This window comes from Zosterops lateralis, assembly GCF_965231275.1.
Source record: "Zosterops lateralis genome assembly, chromosome: 4".
NCBI classification, from domain to species: domain Eukaryota; kingdom Metazoa; phylum Chordata; class Aves; order Passeriformes; family Zosteropidae; genus Zosterops; species Zosterops lateralis.
Window position 1 is genome coordinate 20,792,475 of NC_139765.1, and position 24,179 is coordinate 20,816,653.

Consider the following 24,179-nt stretch of genomic DNA (forward strand, 5'->3'; position numbering starts at 1 on the left):
TTTTCAGCCTCACTGCCTTTCCCATTTTTTATCTCCGTTGCTTTGTTCTGAGTTTTGAGACTAGTTCTCACAACCTGCCCATGCTAGGCCCCTCATTATTTTGTAAACTTCACTGTCCTCTCTCTCATTCACCTCCCTTCTAAAGCCAAGAGACTTCAGAATCCCTCCACTTCCTTCATGGGAATATTTCCAAGCCCTTAATCCTTTTCATCAGCAACTTCTCTTTCCCAGCTTTGTAATTTCTCCTGCAGATGCCAGAGATGGGTCTGCTTACATTTTTCCAGATGAAGCAATATCTGAGTTCTCTGTATACATTGCCAGTTCATTTTTCCTGCATGCTAATTTCCAGCTTTTCCCTTGTCAACACAACCATAGGCTGAGCAATGGTTTTCATTAGCCTTTATGTGACAAAGTATTTCTCAAGGGAATGGATGGTGTCACTTGAAAGTTCTGCACATTGTTTACACACTCCTTCTCTCTACTCCCAGCTTATCTTACCCATCAGTCTTCCATATGGAATTTCATTTGCTGTTGTGGTGACTGAACATGCATAGTTCTGTCAGACATTCTTCACTGCCATCCCTGGTCCTGACTAATGCAAATAATTTGGTGCCATCTGCTCTTTCTTCTCTCTTGCTGTTTAGTCTTTTTGACAGATATTTTAATAAACAGATTAATCAGCACAGAGCTGCTGCACAAAGAGCTGGTCCAAAGTTAAAAACAGTCTGAGTAAACCTATTGCAAAAAATTGTTTATGAAAACCAGGGAAGCTGGAGACAGATAGGCTGGTACATGCTGGATTATTTACATGCAGAACATCACAATAAAAGGATCTTCAAGGCTCCTGAAAGGTTAGGAAAATGAGCTAAGTGATTCTGGGAATGGGAAGAAATGTTTCATAGTTGGAAACATTGAAATTAGTTTCAGCTGACTAACATAAATGTGATGAAGTTGTTGCCAGTCCATCTTTTGCACTGTTTATCTGGGACTTGCAAATGGATGGGGAAAGAAAATCTGGGAATTTTCCATTCATGCCTTCTAGCCCTACATAGCTCGGGAACTAAACCTTGCCTTGGTGTTGATGGAAATTAACAGTTCCACTGCTGTGAGATGTCTTGATTAGACCAGGCAAAGAAAAGGGATTTGATCTCATATTCACCTCTACAGCCTCTCCCTACAGTCAACCAAGGCATCTCAGAGATAAAGGCAAAACAAGTTTTTGAAGCTGAGAGGTGAAGGGATGAGGGCTAGCCCAAGATCTTCTGCCTTTGGAAGAGGAACACTGAAGAGGAAGTCTGGGGGTGGGTCAGAGAGGCAGAACCACAGTGTAGCCATGAGACCAGGTTTCATGTTGAAGGGATGACATCAAATTAGCCATTAAAATCTTAAATCCTGTCCTGGGCTCAACCAACCCATTTATCAACATTGCCAGGCTCAGTATCCTTGAAATATCCCCTCTGCTAACTGTTTTCAAGAATTAAAATATCTAACATCTATATCTGAGGTCAGCTTCTGCTACACAATAAAACTTTTCCTTTTAGCCCCTCCATGTTTTTTTATAGCTTGTCTGTTACCTTGCCTAAGGCTTTTTGACTAGCTACATCATTCTGACTGATTGCCTGTTATCTATCACTTCATTAAAGAATTCCCAAAGAAATGAAAGGAATCAAAAGGAAATTAATGAGACAATTTTTCTTCTTCGCAAGAAAATCATGTGGTAAATGCCTTTAGTTGTGGTTTCTGCTGATTTATTTATTCTTCTGTATTCTTCTTTAAATTATCATTTGAGATAATTCATAGTCTATGAATTATTCGTTAAAATTTTCTACATTACTCTTAGAACTTTCAAACCACATAGTTTGTATTTGTTCTACACCAGCCTTCTGGAGTAGTAACTATTTCTAATGATATTGCACAGGTTTTTTGGCAGCTTAGTCACTTCCCAAATTCAATTCCTTGGACGTGGCCATCTGGAGTGTGGGGCTTAATATTTTTTTTAAAATATCAGTTATCACTGATTTAATAACTATTTTTGTTCTTTTCTGTGATATTCTGATCACAAAAATCAGGAAAAACTATAACGAGGTAAAGAAGTTCCCCACTTTCAGCAATTACATTTACTAGAGTCACAATGCTGTCCTCTTGTCTTCTCTTCCTCTCTTGACTTTGGATGATCCATAGAGCCCACCAATTGTTTGGTAGGGTTCTATTTTCTGATGAACTCAAAGAACTTGTTTCTTTTCTCTATTTGCTCCTCAAATTTAATTTCTGTCCTTTCTAAGCTTCCTTTTATTATTTATATGATGCCGCATAAAGGTCTTCTTAAATGTCAGATTTCCAAATTTGAAAGATTTTTTTCCCATTTTTCTTGAATATGCTTTTTGTCATTTAACTCTACAAGTTTATTTCTCACATTCTTGGTTCAGGAGCAGATCAGAAATGTATATATGCATTCTAGAAAACAGTGGTCTCTCAAATAGCATCTATACAGTTTTACTGTTAATGAGTTAATTAATTTTCTTTTCTCATGCTTGTGTCATACCCTTACTTTTTGATATAATATTTGTCCCTTGGACATTAACTCTAATGATACACACTCAATGTCTGAATTTGTGCCTAGATGTTTCTTATGGCAAAGTCAAGGTGTTTTTACCTCCCTCTGAATTGCTGTCCCATTGTGATATTTGACTTGCTTCTTAATAGCTGAAGTCTCACATTGTTGCGACTTGTTACTGTTCCATCTCTGTCAATTCAGTTTCATAATTTCTCCATTTTTCTCAACCCAGAGACTAGAATAGAGAGGTCCAATAATATGTATAGGTATTCTATTTATACCCATAGGATATCCAAGGATTCATATTTCTATGTATTCAGTTCTACTGTCTTTATATTCAGAACTGCTCTTTGTATTCCTTCTGTGGAAGTCATTTGTAGCTCTAGTTCTGCATCTCACCAGCCTAATATTTAATTGTTTCTCTCGGTACACTTCTAACTGTTATAACATTATGTTAGTACTGTAGCATGTACAATTTTTATGATGTTTGTGGCACCAAGCTCTTTCTCTACAGTAAAGCATTTTAGTTAACATATTTGTGGGTCGTTTTCTTGATTAAATATACAGGTATTTCTAGATTTTATTCCTGATGAAAACCCATTTCTTATTTGACTGTTCTATTTGACATCCTATTCCTTCAAGATTTGTTTTGTTCTTGTTTTGGCCTTAATTTAGGTTTGCTCTAATATAATTCAATTCTGCACCAGTATATTACAGACATGGAAAACAGATACACCTGTCCATATTCTCAGTTTCTGTTGGCTTGCCCTTTGCTTTTAGTTCATACACTCTATATCTTGGCTATTTCAAGTAGTTCTTGATTCCACTTTGTAAATGCTATAACTTCTGTACCACCTTCTTTGCCTCAAAGACAAAAAATAGACACATTTTCAGTGTCTATTAAATGTTTACTTCTTCACTCTAGCTAAAACTTGGAGTTACCCTGAATACTTTTCATGCTGGGACCTGATTTAGCTGGACTGGATTGTCAAATGACAAACGCAGAGCACCATAAAGGGCTTTCTCCCATTTTTTTGTCTCAAGTGGAAATGAAAATTGTACCAGTGTGTTGCAATCAGTTTTGTCCCTCAACCTTTTTACTCTCTTGTTTCTTCTGTTGTACATATTTGTTGTCTTCAAACCTTCACACTTGGCTCTCTGTTTGATACTGAAAGAGGTGTAGCAAGTACACCTGGATACTCAGGTTATATTCTGGAGTGTTCCATTTATATAGAACTGCCCCTGGGAAACATGGCATTAAAAGTTGATGCATTTGATAGTAACAAGAAGAGCTAAGAGGTCCGTTTAAATGCAAAAGTAACAGGTTATTAAATGAGTTCAGCTTTAGTAAAGCCTCCCCCTGTTGAAGGTGGCAAAGGACATCTCTGAAGAAGAAACTGCAGTAAGGGATGGAACTAGTCTTGCTGGAGATTGCCACTTTCCGTTCTTGAAAGAACAGAAACCTATTCTGAGGCTGCTGGACATAAAAGGAATACCTCTAAAAATGCCTGTCTTCAATGTGAATCAATGAATTTAGCAAGTCAGAATGTCTAGATGCTTGGACATGCTACTGATGTGATGTCATATTTATCTGGAAGGAGAGTAGGGGGAAGAGATGTTCCTTATGGGTGCCACTTCAAAGAGCTTGTGAGAATCTCTTTTGAAAGAGCAGGAGTCAGTCTGCCAAATACACTCCCATGTGGGACCGTTCAGCTCTCTGAGATGTCTGACTGCCTGACACACTCAGCGAGGGGAGAGGGAAAGAAAGAAAGAAATTCAGGGAAATAACTTGGTCACAAGGTCTCTATTCTCATACCCAAGGCCTCAGCGGTGATGGTGTAGATCCAGCAGTGATGACCAGCTGAGTCATTTTGGAAACAACAAGATCAGCTATAAGTTGTCTGTCCTCTTCTATGTGCTCCCCAATCAGAGGCATTGAGCTGTCCATCACCTGCCACAGGAGGCAAAAACAACAGTTAGTAGGCTGGTTTCCTGCTGGCAGATGCCTGTTTCAACTCATGTCTTACATTGACCTGTTTTGTGTCTCCACATCCTTGCTAATACCTATAGTCACCACTCTCCTCATGCTGAAACATGCTTGACTTTTCCTGGTGTGGGAAACGTACTTCCCTCAACTCTCCATCTTCCTTCCCTTCACAACTTGGGAGCCAAGCCAAGACTTAGGGTGGCTGGAAGCTTTCTAAATCAACTTAATACAAATTTTCTCCTTCACATGCCTCTGATGGATAAGGTATCTCTGGCATTGTCCAACAGCATTTAGGGGTGACATTGCAACTTAAAGGGCCACAGGAAAAGAGAAACAACATGTACTAAAGTCTGAGGAGATGAGAGCAACAAGGACTGGAGGAAAACAGGAAACATTTGGGATTAATGAACACAAAGCACTACACCCTGAGAAGGAAAATAAACACCACAGATGTGTATTGAATAGGATGTCACCAAACCAGCACTAAGTGCAGGAAAATAAACTCGGTCTCTGCTTGTCTTCTGGATAATGCTGTGATTCAACTGCTTCCCAAGTAAGTTCTACAAATTTACTGGGGAAAACTGGGAAGCAAGACTGTGGGGATGGGGAAGGAAAACTGCCAAAGGGTCTTTGAGGTAAGAAATGGCCTCACAACAATAATACCTAAAGCACAGCAGACCCTCAGCTGTATAGCAGTCCTGAACACGATTTTCAACAATTCATCATAAATCAAGTGTTTTGCAAACATTAACTAAATCCCACAGGAAGAACTGTACTCTGATGGAATTAAGATTCAGCTGGAGTAAATATAATACCAAAATATCAGGGCTGGAAGAGTTTATTTTATTTTGCTTTTATTTTTAAAGCAAACATTTAAATCCCTGGAAATGCAAAGTTGAAGGTTGAATTGCTCAAGAAAGGCACTGACTCACACTCAGATAAGAATCAGAAGTGCACTCCACCCTGGCAAGGTTGCAAGAGTACAATCTTGGAGAGAAATGGAAAATTTTGCACCCTCTTTTTTTAAAGTAGAGAAAATAAGTGAGGTGAGTTCATTGAGTTTCTATTCTGCCATTTTCTTGTAGAATAATGGTTTTGTTTAGTCTCTATAGGTGTCTTCTATGAACACAAGAAAAGCTATCTAGAAACTTTTAACTACAGTACAAATGGAAAGGGAGTTGATGTTTATATATCCATGGCCTTCTTGGCCCAGGGGATAAAAGGAGAAGGTTAGGAAATTATATGTCAGTGTTTGGCAAAATACAAAAGGTGGCTTTTCCTTCCACCATCCACTTAGCTGTTCTTCCGTTGAGAAACGAAGTGAGGGATGTGATGCTTCTTAACCATGTCAGGCAATGGCCAATTTCCACCTGGGTCTCACTAGCCAGGGGCCCTTGGGGGCCCTCCAACAGGTCCCTGCGTAGGTTTCCCTTCTCTCCACTCCTATCTTAAAAGGAAATGAGGCAATTGCAATTCCCGAGAGAGAAGCGGTCTCCTGTGTTCCCACCCGGAGCGGTGCCAGGGGCCTGTGTGACCACTAGATGATGCCCTTACCCTGCCGAGAGCCGCGCTCCCGGCTCCCGCCCCCCTGGGCGTCACCGAGGCATGGCCCTGCTCAGAACACCCCAACTCCGCTTTTCACAGACTCGTAAAATGGTTTGCGCTGGAAGGAAGCTTTGAAGGCCATCCAGTCCAATACCCCTGCTATGAGCAAAGACATCTTCAACTAGATCAAGTTCCTCTTGAGCCCCGTCCAACCTGACCTTGAACGTCTCCACAGATGGGGCACCCAACCACTACCTGCACTGTAAAAGAAATTCTTCCTTATATATAATCTGAATGTACTCTTTATTAAAATCATTATCATTTTTCCTGTTGCAACAGGCCCTGTTAAAAGGTGTGTCACTTTCTTATGGGCCCCCTTTATATAATGGAAGGTGCTGTATGATTTGCTCAGATCCTTCTCTTTTTCAGGCTGAACAGCCACAGCTCTTTTGGAAGCTGTCTTCATAGGAGAGCTGCTCCAGCGCTTTAATCATCTTCATGACCCTCCCCTGAATCTACCCCAACAAGTCCATTTTTTTTCTTCTGCTGAGAACCCCAGAGCTTATTTCCCCATCTTTCTCCTATTTTTGTGGCTGCAGTGGCTGAAGAGGAAGATGGTGCTTTATAAACCAAAGGCACCAGGGGAGTGAACCCTGAAGCAGTGACTCCTGGAGCAAGTTTCACCTGAACCAGTGAAGGTGCACCAGGGATGAGGCTATCTGCTGTCCTGATGTGTAGTATCTAGCAGGGGAATGTGAGATGTGGGAGACAGAAAATACAGGACTGAACAATCACATGCACAAGGGAAGGCTTATGAAAATGGCAGTGATTTCTGCGGGTAAAATGACACAGCTGGTTGCCACTGAACTGAAAAAAATCATGAGATGTCACCTCCCCTGTCCTCCAGGAAGGGTCACTTGGTCTGGAACTGGGTAGATAAAAATGCTAATACTGAATAAGTCAACTGGCTGAGAGGAATATGTGAATTACAGACAGATTGCACTCATCCCTTCCCCAGTGATCACAGAACAGCTGGGCAAGACAAGAAGATGTCAGCATATATGCAAGAAGATGTCAGCCTTTGTAGCTGCTCAAGGTCAGGGGTTGCTCCTGGTGCAGCTGCTGTTGCCCGATAAGGTGTATGAGGGGTGAAGGAAAAGTGCCCAAGGAAAGAGACTCAGGAAAAGACCATCCTGGTTCTCCCTCCATGCCTATCTAATGCTGAAGCCTGGGCTTGTTTTTTCATAATCTGATGTGTGAGAGTGGAGTGTTAGGTGATTTCTAGAGAGGGAGGGAGGGAGGGAGGGAGGGAAGGAAGGAAGGAAGGAAGGAAGGAAGGAAGGAAGGAAGGAAGGAAGGAAGGAAGGAAGGAAGGAAGGAAGGAAGGAAACCGATGATTAGACATATCAAAACAAATGATAGGCACTGCTGAAGGGATGAGCAGGGCTCCTTGCAGGGCAGCAAGGAGCATGTCTAGTAAGATAGCTTAGCTGTATGGCAGTCAGGGCTTATCTTATTCTTCCAGGAGGAAGAATAAATCACATGGACCATTTTGCTTGCCCTTTGCTTGCTTCATATTTTTCATCTTAGCAGAGATGTGGAAATGGGCTAGATTACAGAAAAAAAACCCAAACATACAAGCAAAGGCAGGAGAGGGGAGATTATTAAACCATATACGTTGCTGAGCTCTTTTGAGAATCTGGCTGCTGACACCAGTAAAGAATTTGCCTTATTTTGAGGAGTTCTAATTGAGTGCTAACTACTTATGTTGAATATTCCCTCAAAGTGATAAAGTTACTTAAAGCAGAGAAAAAAAGAATTACCAGCATTTACTGTTAAATTCACAATCTGTTTCAATTTAAGCCATAAAAATGGTACATAAGTGTTCTAATTCTTTGAAGGCAGAAACTTAACAGATTCTACTATTTGTCATGGGAAAAGAAAAAAAGGTGAAGTTCAAGTAAGAGCAAATACCATGTGTGCAAGATTACTCTTGTGTTGTTGATAACTCATCTGTCTTAATCTGATTTTGTTTGCAACAAAGCACTGTGATGAATCTCTGTTCATAGAACTGCCCATCACTACCTCTGTGAGTCTTTCCTGAAGAACTACTTTGCACTGTGAAAATTAATTACTGCCTGCAATTGCATTGTGCAAATTCCATGTTTGTTCAGCCCATTTAGGCGTGCTTTCTTGTAAAAGGTCACAGCATACTGTTCCTTCTTACCAAGAAAAGACAACTATCACTCTGTCAATTAACTTTTTTCTCTGACTCTCAAAAGAAAAAAGCAAAACAATGGATCAGTTTCAGACCAAGAAAAGTACTCCAGGATGTTGGCTGGCGGCAATTAATTACTTGTCAACATCTCCCTCAGATCTGCATAAAAAGGTGCCTGTTTGGCTTTGTTTGCTCTACTTCTTTCCCCAAAAGGTCCATCAGCCTGGCAGCCTGGCATCTGAATGCCTGCTACCTGTTGGTATATCAGGCCTGCTCGATCAGATTCTCCACTGGGATAGTTCAGCATGACCCATCTGCAACTATATTGTGTTTCTTCTGATTTGTGTCATATTAGATGCATTGCTGCTTATCTTGGTCACAGAGAGAGGAGCATGAGCGTGCATTTCTCTGTATGCAAGCTGATGATGGCTGTGAGGGTACAGATGTGTTTTTCACCAGTCAGTCACACACAGTGGCAGATGTGAAAACCCAGAGGCATATCCAGACAGTGGCATATAATCTTTAAGCCCAGAACTAGCCACGTATGCACATACATAGGCTTATGTACAAGAATATATACAGGGATATGAAAACCACATATCACGTCTAACCATGTGTGGACACAATCTAAATGTCCTTACACTTGTCTCTAGCAAGGCTGCTTTCTTGCTCTTTCTTTTCCACCTGCAGGGGCATAGAGATTTAAAAGTGCACAGCAGGGAAACAGTCTGCTCTGGGGGATGCTTCTCTAGGTGCTGATGAATTGCATACGGGTGCAGACCCATTAGCCCTGGCCTCATCAATTCAGGAAAAGACAGAGGCTTGCCAGCGTTTGGTTGCTGGCAGCACGCTTCTATCACATGGCAGGTCACTGCTCCCCTCCCTGGGGAGAGCAGATATATAATGCAGGAATGCGCAGTCACTGGAGGGCTCATGTGGTTCTCATCAGCATCCCAAACCTCAGTGGGTGGGACTGCTCTCCCACACATAGCTTTCCAGTGTGTCAGCATCCCTGCATGAACCCAATAGGCTGGCTCTGCTGTCTTCCTCAGCTAGCCTGTGTTGGTGGAGTTTACAGCAGGTCAGACGTTGTGTCTCCTCAAGTCACACACTAACAGAGATACTTGCTTACTAGCTGGATTGTCTCTCCTCCAGGGCATCTATTCAGTTTCCACTTTGATTTTCTGGCCAGCTTTTCTTTCTCTGCCCTGTTAGGATGATCTGAGTGTGCTATTTTCCCCACTTCCATATCTGCCTCCTGGGCTGGGAAGGAGCACATTGAACTCTCAGTGCCATAGTCTGTCCAGCCCCAAATATAAAATGTTGTAGCACACATTACCCATAGTAACTTTGTGGTGCTTTGTCTTGATGGTCTCTTCCTGTAGTGAACACTGTCTGGGCAAAAGATTTTAGAAAATACATCTTATTTTTGTTCAATCAAGTTGCTTCTGTTGCTTGTGAACCTTTTGCTACACTCACAATTTATTTTTCTCTTTTAAATTAGGTGCAGCTAGGATTTTTGTCTGGAAGCCCCTGTAGAGTGATTGAAGAAAGAAACTGAGATTCAGAGAGAAACAGATTTTTAATGAGTTGAATCATCTGCTGGAAAGCTGAGGTGGCCAAGCACTCTGTGGCTCTCCCATTTCCTTTCACAGTCCACACTGAGAAAAGAAGGCACTTCAACCCTGACACTTTGCTATGTATCTGCTAGTTTGGCTGGGGCTCTGAATCAGTTCCTAACATATCAGTGAGCCATGGCCTGAGGATGCGGGTGGGCACGGAGGAGCAGAGGAGCATGCAGGGGTAAGCAAGCATGTTGGTGTATGAACTCTGAGGCAGAGTGCTTGCAGATACACTTCCAAAGGAGACTCACATACAGGTTGCCCATGCTCTCACCTCAATGATATAGTCTTTTCCATCTTTGCTGTGGACAGCTTTGACAGCGCAGATATCAAGACCTCCAAACATTTCTGCGCAGGCATCTGCCCAGAGTCTGTATCTGCAGAAACCACAAGAGCATGGCCTAAGATTAGCTGTCCTTGGGTAATCCACCAAAACCAGCCACCCACCCTGCTGCCCATAGAAACACAAAGCCATTTGCGAGCCTTTATTACAAGGTGTCCTTCGTGTGCTTTGCTGGGTCATTGTCTCCCTCTCCTGCACAGGAGATGGAGTAAAAAAACCAATCTTGCCTAAAGTTTCCCTTCATTTCAAATTGATTCAATCCTGCTCTCAAAACCACCTTATAAATGTTTCTTTCCCTCCTTGGTATTTACATCTGATCTCCAGTTGGTTGTCATTCAGCCAAGCTATAAATATTTAGCTCATTTAATCTCCCAGTGGTGTTGGCCCCTCAGCGTTTGTGTTGGCTTTGCCTGAAAGTCCTCCATTATGCAGGCAGCTTTCTCCTGATAAGATGTCCTGGACATTACAACTGGAATAGGATCAGAAAGTGAATGTTGAATTTAGCAAGGAGTAGCCATCCCCTCTCTGATCTGTAATGCAGTGGCTCTTGCATTTTGCAATTTACTTTCAATTTTATCCTTTTACAGTCTCCTGCCTTCTATCCCTTGTGTGTTGTTCCTAGTAAGGCAATCTCATCACATGGAGCAGGCACTATTGGTTGGAGGGAGACCTTCAGGCTGCAGCACTTCTCCCTATCCATCCTAGGATGGGAATGTGAGCTGGTGGCCCCTTAGCTATCCTGGAGTCAGAGGAGGAAAGAGAATGACAAGAGGCATATTATGGGGGACCACATCCCCCCGCTGTGCAAATGAGGCAGGAATGAGGCAGCATGGTTTTATTTCCTGTGCAGTTGTGCCATGGTCCTGGCCATTTAAATAAAAATAATAATCTCAGAATGGCAGATCTGTAAGCAGGACTTATTACAAGATGCAGAGAGGGGAGGGAAGACCACAGTCTCATGAAAACACTGACATTTTGCAGACACTACAGTGGCTGGGGAAAGAGCTGTTCTGGCTAAAGAGCAAATTTATGTCCTTGAAGCCAGCCAGAGTCCCCATAGCTTGACGATATAATGACAAACTTGTGTGAACACAATGTCCTTGGGAAGAAGAAAAATTAAGACTTATATGACTTCCAGTGCTCTTTTATCCCTAATGAGGAGACTGACTGTGTTCACCCTGGACCCCCTGAGGAAGACAGTGTATGAGGAGGAGTCAGCAGCATGAGGAGAATTATGGACTGCATGAGTCAGGCAGGAGCACAGAGAGCACCCCTCATGCACTGCTGTGGCCCAGCATCCAGGGGTAGCATTGTGGGAACCACCTCTGTTCCTGAGGAATATCTCTAGGTGTCTGGGCTCAACAGCCAGGCTCAGGGAATTGTTGTTCATGCCAAGATTGTGATGGCTACACATCTGCAATGTTTGCTGGCCATAGGTGAGCACTGGGAGCATCAGGGCCATTGGGGTGTAATAGGAGTATTATAGGGAAGAAGAGCATGTTTATGCACATACACCAGGTGTTGCATTTTCACAGGATTTACTGTAATTTCTGCATTACCTGAACATTTCAATCCTTTGTACTTACTATTCAGTACAGTAGGCACTTCAGATTGCTCCTAAACATTGGAGCATTTGAGCAGATTCCTGCCTTCTTAAATGCACTGACAACTCACAGATTTCAACAGGGTTTTTTATATTTATGGCTGAATAAGGCTGAAGTGGTTAATTGTGGTACAATTAACAAAACAAACCTTCAGAATGCAGTGTTGCAGGCTGGCGGGAATCTGGGTTTTAGTCCTACAACACTGCAATAAGGTAATGTCTACCCTTCATGTGTCTAGCTTCAGCTGTGTTATAAACAGGCAGGATGCATCATCATGGCTACTTCCCACTGTACTATTAGGGTCTTGCAGAGTCACCTTCACATCTGATTTGAGGCTTGGCTTCCCTGTTTTGCAGAACTAAAGGTGCAGAAGAGGCATCAAGAGATGATTACCTGCACAACTCTTGTGTTCCCAAGAGGAGAGTTTTCTTTAATCTGGTCTGAAAAAGGACAGAGATTTACTATCCCTTTCAGAGAATCAATTTTTGTGCTATGCTATCCTTACTTTAAGAAAATATAGGAAATGTTTAAAGGAGCCTTTTACGCTATAACTTATTTCTTACAGTATTATACTTGTAATGTAAGTAGTAGGAAATGCCTATTAACAGGCTTTCATATATTTAAAGATCTTATACTATTTTGGTTTTTTTTATCTTTAGGATGAAATAGTGTTCAGCTTTTGGGCAACTTCTTCCAGGTCTGTAACAGTTAATGAAGGAGAGTGAACCTCTGCACTGCTGACAGAGATTCGTTGTGCTTTAGTCTACATCTCTACTGGAAAAATATCAGTGGTCTGCTAAGTGAAAAAGGTGGTAAACTACATAGAACTACACAGAATTCTCACATGTTTTTCTCAACAGCTCATTGGGTTTTCTCTGAATGTTCCTTTTATTGTCTTTTGGGCTTTCTCCTTGCTATTTCTCTTCAATAGCTCCTTGCTATTTTTCTTCAACTGTGGTGTCCAAAACTGGACGAAGTCAGAACTAATTATGAACCTGACAAACTGCAGGTATAACCTGAAAAAATCTTTAATTCACTAAGGATGAATGCCTACATATAGTCTATGGATTCTATAAATCTATGAATAACCTACTCAGATGGGATGGAGAAAAGTGACAAGAACAAGTGTTAGTTCTGCAGGATAGCAGTTACAGCAAAGCATGCTACCATGAGTCCACAATGTCACACAGTTGCAGTATTAGCAAATATCACAGTGATTTGAATACATGGAAGTAGCATCTGCAAATTTTAGTCTGTAAGATGCATGAGGGAATTCTTGGTCTGTTCAACAGGAAGAAGACCTTAGCTTATGTTGACAACTTTTGTGAGCCTAAAGGAAAAAAGTGCTTTCAGCACTTCAGCTGACAGCTTTTTCCCTCTGTTAAGCAGAAGAAAAACTCTTTTCTGTGTCTGCCTCTCATTAGTAATGTTCTTAGAATAACCTCATGTTACTTTGTGTTTTGTGCTTTGACCTCTCTGATTTTATCCCTACATGTTTGTACTGATGTGCTTGACCTACCATGCTGGTCTTGTTTCCTGTGGTTACATTCTCTAAAGGTCTAATGCTTTAGCAATGTTGGTTCTAGCTGTACTTTCAGTCTGTTCTTCAAAATAGGACAGTTTGCCTTTGTGTCCTTAGTATTTTTTTAAGAAAACACTCAGTCTTTTAAAGTCTTTATCCAGCCTCCCAGGAGACTTCACTTACCAGTTCTCTCAATTAACCAAAGTCAGAAATACAATTCCTCCTTTCTAACCCAAGAATAGCTAATACTGTCTTGAAACACTCTTCCTTACCTCTCTGTCATTGCAATCTGTTCTAGCATCGCAGAACCTGTGTTTGCCTTCCAGTTTCCAGAGATGGAAGTCCTCCTAGGAAAACAAACCAAAAACATAACGTGAACATGAAAATAGACTCCTGACCCATCCTCCCTCATACTGTAGTCCTCATTATCGACTCTTTGCTTGTACAGGAGGGGATGAGGTGAGGTTCTTCCTCCCAGAAGCCTTTCAAAATCCTTCCTGAACAACAATCCATACAGGATATGTTGTTCAGACTCATGAAAAACTGACTGAGGATTTTAGGCAGAGAAACCTCCAAGGAATCTTGAGCACACATCAGGGTCTGTGAGTACTTTCTTTCTTTATACATCAGACCTAGGGGAGCTGAAATGTGTGTAAAAAAGATCTCTAGGATAATCACCCATGTGTTCTGCAATGGGTAGAATCCTCCATCCATGGAACAGAAGCTCTCCAGGCAAATATTTGCTGAGCAGCTTCACAAAATACCAGATTCAACATTCCAGGTTTACCTAAATTTGATTTCAATTGTACTTCTGTGTCCACTTTAATTTGATTTCAGTGGTATTGATGTCATAGAATATATTATCATACTGTCTTTTCACTAGAATATATTATCATACTGTCTTTTCACTGACTTTTCATTGACCTCTTGGTGGCTCACTGTGTTTGGACTTGGAGAATTTCTTAATTCAAAGTCTTTGGAGTTTCAAAGTAATTAGCTGCAACTGATAGTAATTTCCAAAAAATGGTACTGTTGCTAGAAAATTCTGTATTTCAGACATGTATATCTATATTGGGGAGAAAATTTTCCTTTTCTTGACCTTAGGCCAAAGGCAGACATCAGACAGCCTGCTCTGACAACACTTCAGATAACCCTCATAGACAAGCCAGGACAAGTCAACGAGTTGACAGAATACATCCAGGAAGCCCCTCCACACTGAAGAAGATTTAGGTAGAAATTTATGAGGGGAGTATGAGGTGTGATCCAACACTTCAATAAGAGTTCATGGGAGCCCTTGCAGCCAGTTCTCTCAAATTTTCAGCGACATGTGCAAAAGATGCTGAATTTGCCAAACTACATTCAGCAGTGGTAATACTGATGTCCTGCTAGACTATAAACTTGAATCATTACAGCTGACTACCTAAGGCTCCCCTTTACTCTTGTGAGAGACACCCTGGAGTGCTTTTTCCAATCTCCTCTAAATTGGTATGCTTAGTTACTGTGAAATTTAAATAGTCTTTGTAACTATATTTGAAAGAGTGGGGGGTGGGATGGTGGGAAGGGAAAGAAGTATGATTACTGTGTCAAATAACTGCTTTCATATAGTTGACTTTGGGCCTGTTGCCTTCACCCAGCATCCATTTTTCTGCCCTACTTCCTAAGCAAAAGAATGGATTCCTCCTCAAGTTTGGACTGTCATGAGCCCTTTGATGGCCTGTAAGGTCAGTGTTCAGTCCTCAGCCTTTCCTTCTCTTTTGATATGGGATTCTTAGGATTATATTTTTCAATTCTGCAATGGAAAGAACCACTCTTAGTTAACATTTATTTTTAAGAGAAAATTGGCCTGCAGTGGCAGAGGATGTCCAAAATCCCATTAGTACTGGTGGGCACTCCTGGAGTCTCATTAGTGACAAGATGATTTACATTGGTGTTTAGAAAATGTACCTGGCATACCAAATGTAAGCAGCTGTGTTGTCCCTAAGAAAATGAAACCATAGCTTGACAGTTTTACAAGGAAATTTGACATGGAAAAGCTCCCAAAATAAGAACTCTGCTCAAGCCATTGGGCTGATTTGTTGGACTTTTTTATGCTTATCTGTCTTGAGACAATTTTGGGCATAAGATTTAAAATATATCTTTCTTCTGTATTCCTAACTTTCCTGCTACGGAACCTTGCTGTTTGGAAACTGAGGAGTTTTATTTGAAGTTGACTGGATCAGACACCAAACTCTACACCACAGCCTCTGTCAAGATCACTCGCTTCCAAGCATGTCTGAGTAGTTCAGGTGTAAGTTGTGCCCCCAAACTTACAAAATCACAGAATCATTGCATGTTTTCATGCAATGGAAGGGACTCAAAAGGATCATCAAGCCCAACTTCTGGCCCTCCACAGCACTATACCCAAGAGTCACACCATGTGCCTTAGAGCATTGTCCAAATGTTTACAGAACTCTGTCAGGCTCAATGCTGTCACTACTTCCCTGGGGAGCTGTTCAAGGGACCAACCACCCTGTGGTGAAGAACCTTTTCCTGATATCCAACGTAAACCTCCCCTGACACAACTTTAGGCCAGTCCCTTGGGTCCTGTCACTGGTCATGAGAGAGAAGAGATGAGTGCCTGCCCCTCCTCTTCCCCTTCTGAGGAAGCTGTAGACTGTGACAAGGTCTCCCCTCAGTCTCTTGTTCTCCAAGCTAAATAGACCAAGTGACTCCAACGCCTCCTCATACAGCTTCTTTTTGATTTTGGTTTTGGTATTGTATGAAGCAAAAAAAGAGGCTGAAGACAAAATATTTGCCTAAGGATGTCCTGCCTCAAACCCCATTTCTTCTGGGACTGAACGTTAAAGTGCTTCCAACCATGCTAAACATTAGGGGGCCACACGGTGTACAGTCAGTGTCTTACAGAGAAGGACCCCAGACTTCCAGAGATCAGTTGCTCAAACAGATTTGTGACCACAACACCTTCAGCATTGTTTAGAAGTGGGTAAGTGAGCAGATCAAGAGCTGTTGGTGTCCTATCTCAGTCTATAAGTAGCTCTAGTTTAGACACAGTTGACGTGATATCCCCTACAGAGCACACTGAACTGCATTAGAGGTGACAAGGTCAGAAATCCACTTAGGAAACTACAAAGGAAGGGCATTATCCTCTTACTAAGAGCTGATGTAAGAATATCCTATACCCGAAAGTCAGTAGCTGCTGGCTTAATTCAAAATGAACATTTCATGAGTCTTAACTGGAAATGATCCCCCTGTTTTCCTCCAGTTGGGGTGAGTGTGGAAGCAAAAAATTCTGCCCCAATTTCCCCTGTAACATGAGCTGTTTTCATGTTTTCTCTTCACCAGTATTACAATGGCAGTCAAATACACTTGGTGGAATTTTAGGTATGTATCATATGCTGCTTATCTGCTGTTTTCAGACTGGCTCAAGGCATGGGCTAAGTAAGAGTTTGTTAGCAGTGTAAATCTGAAGTCACTGCACTGAAGCCAATGGGAAACTGAACTGAAGCCTTGGGTCATAGGCTGGAAGGAAGTGCATTGAACATCTGGAACAGGGAGGAATGCATGACTCACCCTGCAGCATCCTCCCTCTGGCAGATGCTTAGTACCAAGGAAACATATTCTGGAGAATTTCAGTGCAGTCTTTTCTCAAAAGAAAAAAGGCTTTTAAAGTCTATATGTGTGGGCGAAGGTATAAAATTACTGCATACATTCCATGGTTCACAGATCAAAGCAAGTCACTTTGTATGACGTTACTGCAGATGGTGGAATTGCTTTTAAGGCTGAGATTTGCTAGCATGACTAATGGTTTTGAGTTTCCTATTTGGGACACCAGTGAGAGCTCTGATATTTTGGGTGCTTTTGCCTCTGTCCTTGGACATAGAAGGGACTTATACCATAGAAATAACCCATTTTGTCTAATGCTGCGGTGGAAGGGACAGTCTCTGGTGGGACTGACTATACCACTCTCCCAAGCTCACATCCATAAATGGCTCTCTCAATCTAAGTCAACCTCCTGGGTTAGCAAGCCGCTGAGTGAATCTTGCTGTTTACTTCCTTTGCTAATGAGCTTCATTTATCATTAAGGTGTTCTCTGTTTATGACTGTTTTCATATGAAAATATTTTTTCTTTAGCAAACAATTGTTTGTGCAGCTATACTCCATAGTGAGATTACGTTTTAGTGTAACTGCTTCCTTTTCTCAATCATCTAGTATTATTTCTGATCCCTGTTCTGGATGAGTGATGGTGAGTGCAAATAAAAAGTGAGGAGAGAGTATGGTCAGACTAACTTGGCCTTTGTTTCAGTTAGAGGTAGTTGGGGAGCAGGCTCTGGAGCCAACACTGGGTATGTTGGCAGGAATAGGGAATTTTAATTGATATTTTAAACCTTCTTTCCTTTGGCCAATTTGAATCAGACTCTCTGAGATATTAATGTAATATTAAGTAACTGTGCTCTTGTTGACATGATTCAATTAAAAATAAATTTTCTTTCCTTGAGATCACATGAAGTAGGCAAGTGTCCTACACATCCTTCCTTCCCATGAAGAAGTGACTCAGTCATTGTCTAGTTTTATTAAACATCTCTGTGCTAGGAATCCAACTGGGAATTTCAGGCAGTTATAGCTGAAAAATATGTGATTGTGTACATTTGATTATCTTGTTTAACTATGTTTCAGCAGAACTATGGCCCAGAGGTTTGTAAACATGGACCCAAAAGTCAAAATGTTGGGGTGTTAGGTAACATGTGATTTATCTGGTGACCTGAAGAATGTACTGCTGGAGCTTACTACTTGTCCAGAATTCTGTGGTTGGATAAAGAGCTTCTGGAGAAGCTGTGCTGTGTGGCTTTTTTCATTTACTGGTATGTAGTAAGAAGAAACAGGTGTCTTGCTGACTCATGTGGTTACATCTCTAATTGAGCGTGGTGACTACTGAAGTTCAGCTGCATGCTTTTTAATAGTTTTAAACATACCAGTGCTGAAGATTGCTGTCACAGCACCTCCCTCACTACCCCACAGGGCAGGGAGGAGCTTTGGGGCACCCACAGAGATGTCTCACTTCCTCTCCCTCCTTTTTATGGATCAAGGAGCATACATGCAAAATGCCCACAGAAACTCCGTGTGCTGCCCTGGCTGGGGCTGTTCATACCTGGTTCTCTGTGCCCCTTGTGTGATATGGTGCTGTGATCTGCAGCTGGGGAGAGGATAGGGTGCTGCTGTGGGCTGCAGGATGGGGTGCTGCTATGGCCTGGACACTGTAGGATTCCAGGAATTGCAGCTAGTTCGATCTCTTTTATTTTTTCTCCAAGTGGAAAGTGGGCAGGCTCAGTTCCCACAGAGTGTACTTGGAGCTGGAGGATTTTGCTGGGAAAGATGAGCCCTTTAACAAAAGGATGGAGAGAGACTGAGCACAGTCATTATAGTGGGAACTAACTGAATCTCAGAAACAGACAGAGATTTACATTCCAGAAACAATGACCTGATAGTGACTAATGGAGAAGATGATTGGTGGATGAGGGATCTGGGTTCAGAGGTGGGAGGAGAACAGCAGGGTTATTCTTCAAGGAAATTAAGTCAGCTACCTACTCCTGTCCAGAGCAGACACCAACTCAATTGTATCCATTGCACCGTCTCCTCCCCGTCACGCTCTGGCATAGCCATGCACTCACATGTAAGCCTTGTAGTTGCTGCCAATTTTCTGGATTCGGATGTCATATTTGGAGTCAATGAATGGCTCGGTGGTGGCATAGGTTTTTGCCATGGCTACTATGCTGGCCATGTCCCGGAAGTCGTGCTGGTTCTCAACTTTGACCTTCATTATCAAAATCCAGTGAAAAAGAGACAAGAGCAAAAAGGATATGAATACTTTGTGAGCAGAAGTCATCTCTGCACCTGAATAGCACAATGTCAGTTAAACTCCACACAGACACAGTTGAGGACAGAGCAGGGCTTCTGTGATTCAAAGAGAGAAGTTTCCTAGAGTAAACCAACCCAGAGCAAATCCATCCCATTCTCCTTCCTCATGCACCAGTCCTGGTAAACCTGGCAGAGAGGCAGCTAAACCTTTGCCCAAGTGTCTTTTGCTAATTCTCTTTGCTTTTAGAATGCTTCAGAAAAATATTCAATCTCTTAAGAGGTATTACTTCATTCAAACTTTGCAACTGCTACTTCCCATGTTGCAATGGATGAAAACAGAGTATTTTGAGTGGTCAGGAAATACAAACCAGTTCCAGGAAATCAGCACTAGAGCTGGTTGTCTGCCACCTCTAAGCTTCAGTTCTCTGGCCCTTCACATTAACCCCCTCCAGACTTTGTTTGAGGAGTTGTGCAGGTCTCTTGACTGGACACAAACTCTGAAGGAAAAGGATGTCTCTGGGGGAGTTTGTTACTCTTTGGGAGACCTGTGTGAGTGTGAGGCCATAAACATGTGGGTAGGACAGCTTTTTGGGTGTTCAACTTGAGTCGAACTTGGAAACAAAAGAGCAGTTGAGACCTCTGAGCTACAGTTTTTCTGAGAAGATGGCTTTTAAATGATCTGTATTAATTTATGGAAAATTTGTCTCATAATTAAAAAAAATGTGAAATGAGGAATGACCAAAACAGCAGAAGTTCTGATGATATAATCAAAGCTCTACAAAACCTCACTGATTTGGGAAATCAAAACTTAACAAGAATATAGTGGACAACTTCACCTCACTCATACCTTTAACCATGGCTTTTAGTATATTGGCAAACACTTGTTTGGTGCATCAGAGAAACCTGTACAAGTCTTGTTCCTTAGGGCTGGACATATGCAGGAAGGGTGGATTAATTTGTGGAAAAAAGACCACGACTGTAAGAAAAGGATGAGTAAATGAGTGACTTTATGCTATTAGTCTCACTTTATGTCTTGGTAGTGCTTTGAGACCACAGTTGAGGATTCCAACCCTGCTTTGCTAAGTGTGCACTGATGGTGACAATCCATTGGTCGCTTCTCCAGAAGAGTTTCTCAGCTGCATCACTGTGTGTTAAAGGAGGGTGATGCCAAACTCTGTGGAGATAGCTGGAGAAGCACATGCAATGGTATTTGGTGTTTCTTTGCAAAGAACAAACTAGTGGTTTTATGTATCTGCTCTCAGCCATGGGAGGGTGGGAGCCATCTTCACTAGGAAACAGAGGACAAGCTTGTTCCTAACCCGTTTTGCTCTGTTTAGATTGTTTTGTTTAAGTGCCAGCTTACACACAGGCCAAAGATTCAGCCACATCCTGTTGCAGAAAAGCTCTAAAAACTGAACAGTTGTGGAGAAGGTGAAAAGTGCAACCAGTTTGACCCGTGACCATTTCTAGATGCCTGAATATGAAAAAGAACTTGTCTTTGCTTCTCCTGTTACTGACCACCAAATACTTCTAGTCCTCTCTTTTGCTGTGGTGAGGGCTGTGCTCTCACCATCCAGGAACTGCTGAAGAAAGGAGCAGAGGGTGATGATAGTCATCTTGTGGAAGGGAGGGTACAGGAAAAAAAAAGGAAATAACAAATATAAAGGAGATATGTAAAGACAACCATTACACAGCATCCAGGAGGAGCAGCCTTGCTCTAGACTGTGTTCTTTCCCTCTCTGTCTGTGTGGGGATGTTCTGGGCAGGGTGAGGTGGTAGGAATGCCCCGAAGGCAGTGGGGAGAATGAGAGAGGGAACCCAGAGCCCAGACTTGCAAAATACCAGAGGGAACAATGCAGGCTGTGTTGGAGCTGGGTATTTTTGTTGCACTGATAAGAGCTGCCCTGAGCTGAATGACATCAAGCAAGAGAGTCCCACCCAGATGAGATGATCACAGGAGGGACCGCAAGGGCAGGCGACACTGACATGGTGTTACAACATTTTCTCCCGGACCCTTTTGGGAGTGAGAAAATACAAAAGCCATTATATAATGACCTACTTGGAACAAGGACGTTTGTGGGATTTGAAACAAAGTGCTGTGCTTGTGCAACAGATGTTTTGGGCCCAAACTGATGTTTGCATCCACAGCCCAGGAACATTTGACCCAAAGCAGAGAAAAGGATGCAGCTTCCCCCTCCAGACTGGAATTAGATCATATTGATATTGCTAGAAAGGAGCTCATCTTGTTAAATATGATGCTTCCTCAAAAATACAGTGTGCTGTGGAAAGAGGGAGGACATTTCTTCCTCCTCTCCACCACCCCTTCCCAATGGGGAGAGACGGAAAGCAATTGAAAGTGTTCTCTCTAGTGGGTCTGAGATCTTTTGGCTGGGCTAATAAAGAGGGCAGACTCACCAAGGACACAAATTAAGAAATTAAAAATAAAGATGACTCCCACAGTGCTACACCACTGCACAGTCCTCAGGAAACAGCTCTGGCATCTTCCCTGGCCTGTGCCAGAGTACTTCCCATGGACTTTTCAGAGAAAGCAACTCACAGAAGTCCCCTTGTAGGAGATCACAGCCTTATTTCCCACCAAGCATCAAAATAATAACCACACCAAAGCTGAAATCTAAGCCACCATTTGTTAATTGTTAGAGCCAGCCAAATTTGACAAAATAGCAGCCATGTTCTGGGTTAATGCTGGTTTATCCCAGGGTATGGTTGTTACTTCATAAACACGAAGCACTCATGTTACAGTCAAATTAGATTTATTTTCCTGCCTTATCTGTTGAGTTCCCCATTTTATTAGCTTTTTACTTTAAAATTTTGTAGAATTCATTTCCTCCTTCCTTGTAACCCTTTGAGATGCCAATAAGATATCCATTTTCCTAACAGAAGAAAAATTCCCAGACATAACCAAAGCCAGGGTGGATGTAGTGTGACCAGAGGGCATTATTTAAGAAGGTACTATCAAAAATCAATCCAGAGCAAAGTTACCAATTTACCTAACAAGAGACAAATCTGTGTTCTAAAATGGCAGGTTGGCCAATACATGAAACTGATAAAAGAAGTTGAAAAGAAACCATTTTCCCCCTCTCTCTTTTATTTTGCAACTCTCTTAGGATAAATGCTATATCCCATTAACTGCATAGAGAAGTGCAAACAGAGAGTACAAACACAGCCCCTGCCCTCCCAGCCTGTTTGCTTAGCTGTGCTGCCTGTTTGAGCAGCAATAGACTCATCCTGAAACCATAAGTCGCTGTTTGCTGTAGCATTTTAGTGACCTGTTAAGAAGGGTTAGGACCAGTGTGTTGACAAATGCCTTTTCTGAGTAAGAAACTTCCTCCTTCCCTTCCGTCTCTCTTCTCTAACCCAGGCACCAGTGATGCCCTAGCATGTTCCCTGTTGGAAAAGGGAGTCTGGCTGGATTGCTGGGGACATGCGCACAGAGATGTGACCATCCTTTGCCCTATGGTGGCATCTCAGAGCCTGATACTTACTACATGACCTGCATCTGTTACCTGTTGCCATCCTCAGCCTGCCTGAGAAGCACTGGTCTCTTTGCTTTTAGCTGGATGGCAGTCCAAGGGGCAGGTCATGAAGAAACATTATGCTCCATCTCTGTTGTAGACCTCATTTTGAGGCCTTTTTTGCAAGGCAGGATTTTGGATTGGTTCTGGCAGAGTTAAAACCCTACTGTGGCAATTTCCTGGGAAGTCCGAACCACACCTGAGATATTTTTGAGCACAGGTTCCTTCAGTGAGGGATCTATCTGGGTAGAAACTTCTGCTTCCTCTGTCTCACAGTTCCCTAATCTGCTGTCTTTTGTACATCCCAGATGTTCCTGGACACCAGGGTCCCAGGGCTATGGCTCTCCTCCCTCATCTTTAGCCTAGGCACTGCAAGGTATTGCTTTGTAGTCCCCTTTTGCTTTCATTATGTGGCCACATGAAAATTTAATTGGTTAGCCAAAGTGTCATAATTATCTCAGTCAGCTAGGACTGCCCTAGCCTTGCCTTTCTTGAGTGTCATCCAGTGTGAACTCTGCCTTTAAGGTTAACTCTGCCCTACAGGCTAAACACACATCACATTGGAGATAACTTGCAGAAGCACTTTCTGTGTCCAGAATGAGTGTCCAAGGCTGAGCCAGGGCTGGACCACATTGCTTGTGAAAATGCATGGTCTGAGTGTTTTCCTCCAGAGGAACTGGTGCAGCCATACAAAGCTTGTGATTTTTTGTCCATCTCAACCTGCTCTCAGCCTTTCTGTAGGGACCCTACCATTTTAGGATAATGGGTCTTCAGGAACAGTTCAGTGCAGATGGTTTCCTTGAACCTCTCCTTTCCTCTAATCCAAATTATGCTCTTCTTCTCAGCAAATACTCAATCCAACTGATGCACAATCAGTTGAGGCCTAACTTTGACCCACCCCAAAATAATGAAGTCACAATGGCATCTGCATTTCCTTATTATCCTCACACTGAAGTTCCCCATCTGCTGCCTTTAATGCATTGATCCTTCCTAATACAGAGCCCAGGTCTTGGCTGCTGTGGTCCTTGGTGCCTTGGGTCAGTCACTGTTTCCTGTGTCCAGCAAAAGCTTTCAGACTGATGTGCAAGAAAAGGGGATGTTTTTGCTATTTTCAAGACATTTCAAACATCCTCACTCATGAGTCAGTGGGAATGCAATGATTGGGCTGCTCTGTTGTGAATGAATGTTACATGTCAAGTCATTATTTGTCCTCTCTAAAAGAAAATATTTGTTCCTTGACAAACTGAGGCAGCCCTTTCCCTTCCTTTCCTCCTTAGCACACTGGATTTTCAAAGCTCTCACTTTTGGAACATTCTATTTCCAGTCCTGAGAGAGACAAGGTGACAAGCTGTCCTTCCTGATAAAAACCTTGCAGTATTTTTACATTACAGAGTGGCT

General features: G+C 42.3%; 1 protein-coding gene across 1 annotated transcript in view; it reads right to left on the minus strand.

Annotated features, from left to right (window-relative positions):
* The window catches only part of SYN3 (synapsin III), a 205,755-nt gene that overhangs the window by 5,322 nt on the left and 176,254 nt on the right, over positions 1–24,179 (minus strand). Inside the window, exons 9-12 of the mRNA XM_083860411.1 lie at positions 19,062–19,204; positions 13,668–13,742; positions 10,201–10,303; positions 4,371–4,505 (exon numbers count right to left, since the gene is read on the minus strand). Of these exons, the coding sequence (XP_083716537.1) occupies positions 4,371–4,505; positions 10,201–10,303; positions 13,668–13,742; positions 19,062–19,204 (456 nt within the window). The remainder of the gene's footprint in view (positions 1–4,370; positions 4,506–10,200; positions 10,304–13,667; positions 13,743–19,061; positions 19,205–24,179) is intronic.